The sequence below is a fragment of the Seriola lalandi genome, unplaced genomic scaffold, assembly GCF_002814215.2.
Source record: "Seriola lalandi dorsalis isolate HSWRI2012SDOR001 ecotype SW California unplaced genomic scaffold, Sedor1 jcf7180002054770, whole genome shotgun sequence".
NCBI classification, from domain to species: domain Eukaryota; kingdom Metazoa; phylum Chordata; class Actinopteri; order Carangiformes; family Carangidae; genus Seriola; species Seriola lalandi.
In genome coordinates this window covers 217,322-220,367 of record NW_019525323.1, presented here as the reverse complement: position 1 = coordinate 220,367, position 3,046 = coordinate 217,322, and the positions used below count along the sequence as shown (strand labels likewise).

Genomic DNA, 3,046 nt, shown 5'->3' with positions numbered 1-3,046 from the left:
GGGGGGGGTACCAAGTGGAGTACCAGAAAATATGCATCATTTAAAGGGAGAAGAGTTGAGTCCTTGTTATTCTTCAGTTACGGATCGGCTCATACTGAAAGTCCATCAGAGACGTCTGAATCCGGCTCATGAACCGATACAGTGACCACTGGGGTTTCCTTCAAAATAAAACACCCAATGTGCTTTGCAGATTGCAAGTTTGTTTAGTGGGCGGGGTGTGCGGACAAGTGCCTCCTGTTGCATGAATTCCCAGTTGACTGAACACATATTTCATTTGAATCAAAATTTAGTATGAAAACTTTTTTTCAAAGCACATGTTTGTAGATTATCTTCTTCTGGTCCCTCCTCTAATATATATCTTTTATAAATAATAGTTAGCTCACATTTTGTGCAGGAGAACACTAAGAATTGAAATGAACATGCACAGACACACAGCATGCGAGATGTTTCTTTAAATCCCTCTTTATCTCTCTAACAGCTCAACCTCTCCAACTTTCTGCAGACAGACACACTGGAGCTAATTAAAGCGGCGCTGGTTACAGTGGTTGAGCTCAGGAGTTCACACCGTGTGTCTTTGAAGAAAAGTTGACTTGCTGCTGCTGCAAAAAAGACTTTACCCACCAAAGAGTTTTATGAATCCAGCAAAGAACAGATTCCAGTGTGAAGGATTTCTCTAGAAAACTGAACTGAAGATTATGATGAAATGAATCCTCCGGTCATAAACTACTTTATCACATCTATTATTTCCAGATTAGTTTAACAGTGCAGTCATGCAATGAAACGGGGCTGCACCTAGAGTTAATTTCAATTGTCAGTGAAGCTTTAACTGTTAAAGTTTCAGTCGAGAGATTTTAAGTTTGGAGAATTATTAACGCATGAACCCGGAAACAGAATCCAGACTTCTCACAGAATCATAACTATTTACAGACGCTCCCTAAACGCTTCTAGTTCATTTCTGCGAAGTGGATCTCAACATGATTCAGCAGCTCTCGCGTCGACTTACAATCATTTCCTCTTTATTCAGAGGCTTATTTAGTTTTTTATCCATTTATCTGTTTTCTCTTTGATCACTTAAAACAAAGGTTGAGTGGCGACCCAATCTCCCTGTAAATCTCTCAGTGATCTGACCTCAGAGCAGCTGCAGCTCTCCGCTCTGATCCTGGCTGCTGGTATTTGACAGGATCTGTAGCCTCAGGACTTTAGAGGACCTACACAACACAAGTCTTTACCTGTCTGTAGGTTTTCCTAGAAGAGCTAAATACCTGTGTGTGTGTGTGTGTGTGTGTGTGTGTGTGTGTGTGTGTGTGTGTGTGTGTGTGTATTGTCTCAGTCTCTGGGCTCAGTCGGCCTCTGTGGTGTCTGATTCCCGTCCTGTGAGCCAGCTGGATTTCTCCCTGTAAACCCATACACTCCCCCCGTCGTCTCCACGCACAAACACACACACACATGTGCACTACGAACCCCCTCACACACACACACACACACACACACACACACACACAGCCTGTGGCTCACTCTCACTGACACACACACACACTCCTCTTGACCCACACTGAGACATATGGCTGCAACACACACTTCAAGTTACATAACTGAAGGCAAAAGGCTGTTTAAAGGGTTCGTCTCACTGAGAAGATGCTGCACGTGTTTTTTATCTATTTCTACTTTATATCAGGTAAAACTGTGACATTAGCTTTCACAAGCAGCATATAAAACATTTAATAATAGTTTATAACACAGTATAATGGCGTTAAAAGCAGATATAAGTGTTTATTAATGCAACTGTAACTCCTCCTGTGGCCCCCCCCATTAGTGGAGGCACCGTCTTACAACGTAAACAGACTGTATTATAGCTTTATTTCTCACACTTTTCAATTGGCGTAACGTCAGGAAAAGTTTTCTGTGACCGTAAAAGATGAAAATATTCAGTTTGTAATCAAATAAGAGAAAGAAAAGCAGCAAATTCTTGTAATTTTGAAGTTGAAATCACCACAGTTATTGTAAAAACTGTGTTAAAAATGCAGAAAAAACTGGGGCCTGTATTTACTTCAATGTAGTTACAAGCACATTTTAAGTGTTTATTAAGTTAGTGTTGAGCACTGAAGGCCAGGATGTACAACACAGAGAGATTAGTGTGTCATCCACTTATCTGTGGACTTGACTATAATAACTTCACTTTAATCTGAAGTTAACCTGCTGCAGATTAGAGGGAAAACTGAGCCATCGTTCCTGCAGGACCCCGGCGTGGGATTTGTCCCGGTTTGCCCCGATGGTCAGTCCGACTACGGTACAGGGGAAGGGACGTTTCCTTGTTTCTTACAAAACGTGTGGACGACCCGAACTTCCTGTTGATATGATGCCCCCTATATGTTTGGAGTATGAATGCGACAGTCGGCCAATTCTTACAAGACGACCCTTTAAATCCCATCAAAACAAACAATACAGTTAAAATTAATTATATACAGTCACTAAATCGTCTAAATTAAGTTTAAAAATAAACATATGCTTCAATTTTGATCATCCCTTTTTTTTTTATCTGCCTCTTGCAAGTTCAGCAACTCTATTGTGAACAAAGGAAAAGTTAAAATGGATTATCTATGTGACTTTATTTGAGGGTAAAACCTAAAATAATTTGTTTTTCTCAATTAAGAACGATGGGATTATGTTTCAATATGCAAGTAATTAACAGGATTGTTATAATAAATGTTCACTCTGTGGCAAATCTTTGTGTTTTAGGCTTTTGAAATCAAGACACACGGCTCTAATAATAAAAACTGAGTATTAGTATTGATATCGGTGGTATTGCCCCGAGCGGCCTCAGCTACATGAGTGTGATAGGTGAAAGCTGAACCAGAGTTTCCCTCCAGGTGTTTGAAAAGGTGAGCAGAGTCAAATATGAAGCCACTGCACTCACGTCTCAGCAACACACAAAGGCCAGGTTGTGTTAAGAAAGCAGCACTGAGATCCTCTTGTTAGTGCGCTGAATAATCTATATATAGTAAAGCATGAATAATATGTATGTGTGTGAGTGTAGTGGAGGGAGGGG

The 3,046-nt window shown here is 40.5% G+C and overlaps 2 protein-coding genes across 2 annotated transcripts in view; both read left to right on the top strand.

The window, feature by feature from the left end:
• Positions 1 to 589, top strand: part of LOC147818008 (adipocyte plasma membrane-associated protein-like) — a 1,242-nt gene extending 653 nt beyond the window's left edge. The window contains exon 3 of the mRNA XM_087179033.1: positions 479 to 589. Coding sequence (XP_087035159.1) covers positions 479 to 589 — 111 coding nt within the window. The remainder of the gene's footprint in view (positions 1 to 478) is intronic.
• The window catches only part of creb3l2 (cAMP responsive element binding protein 3-like 2), a 36,205-nt gene that overhangs the window by 2,327 nt on the left and 30,832 nt on the right, over positions 1 to 3,046 (top strand). The window lies entirely within an intron of this gene.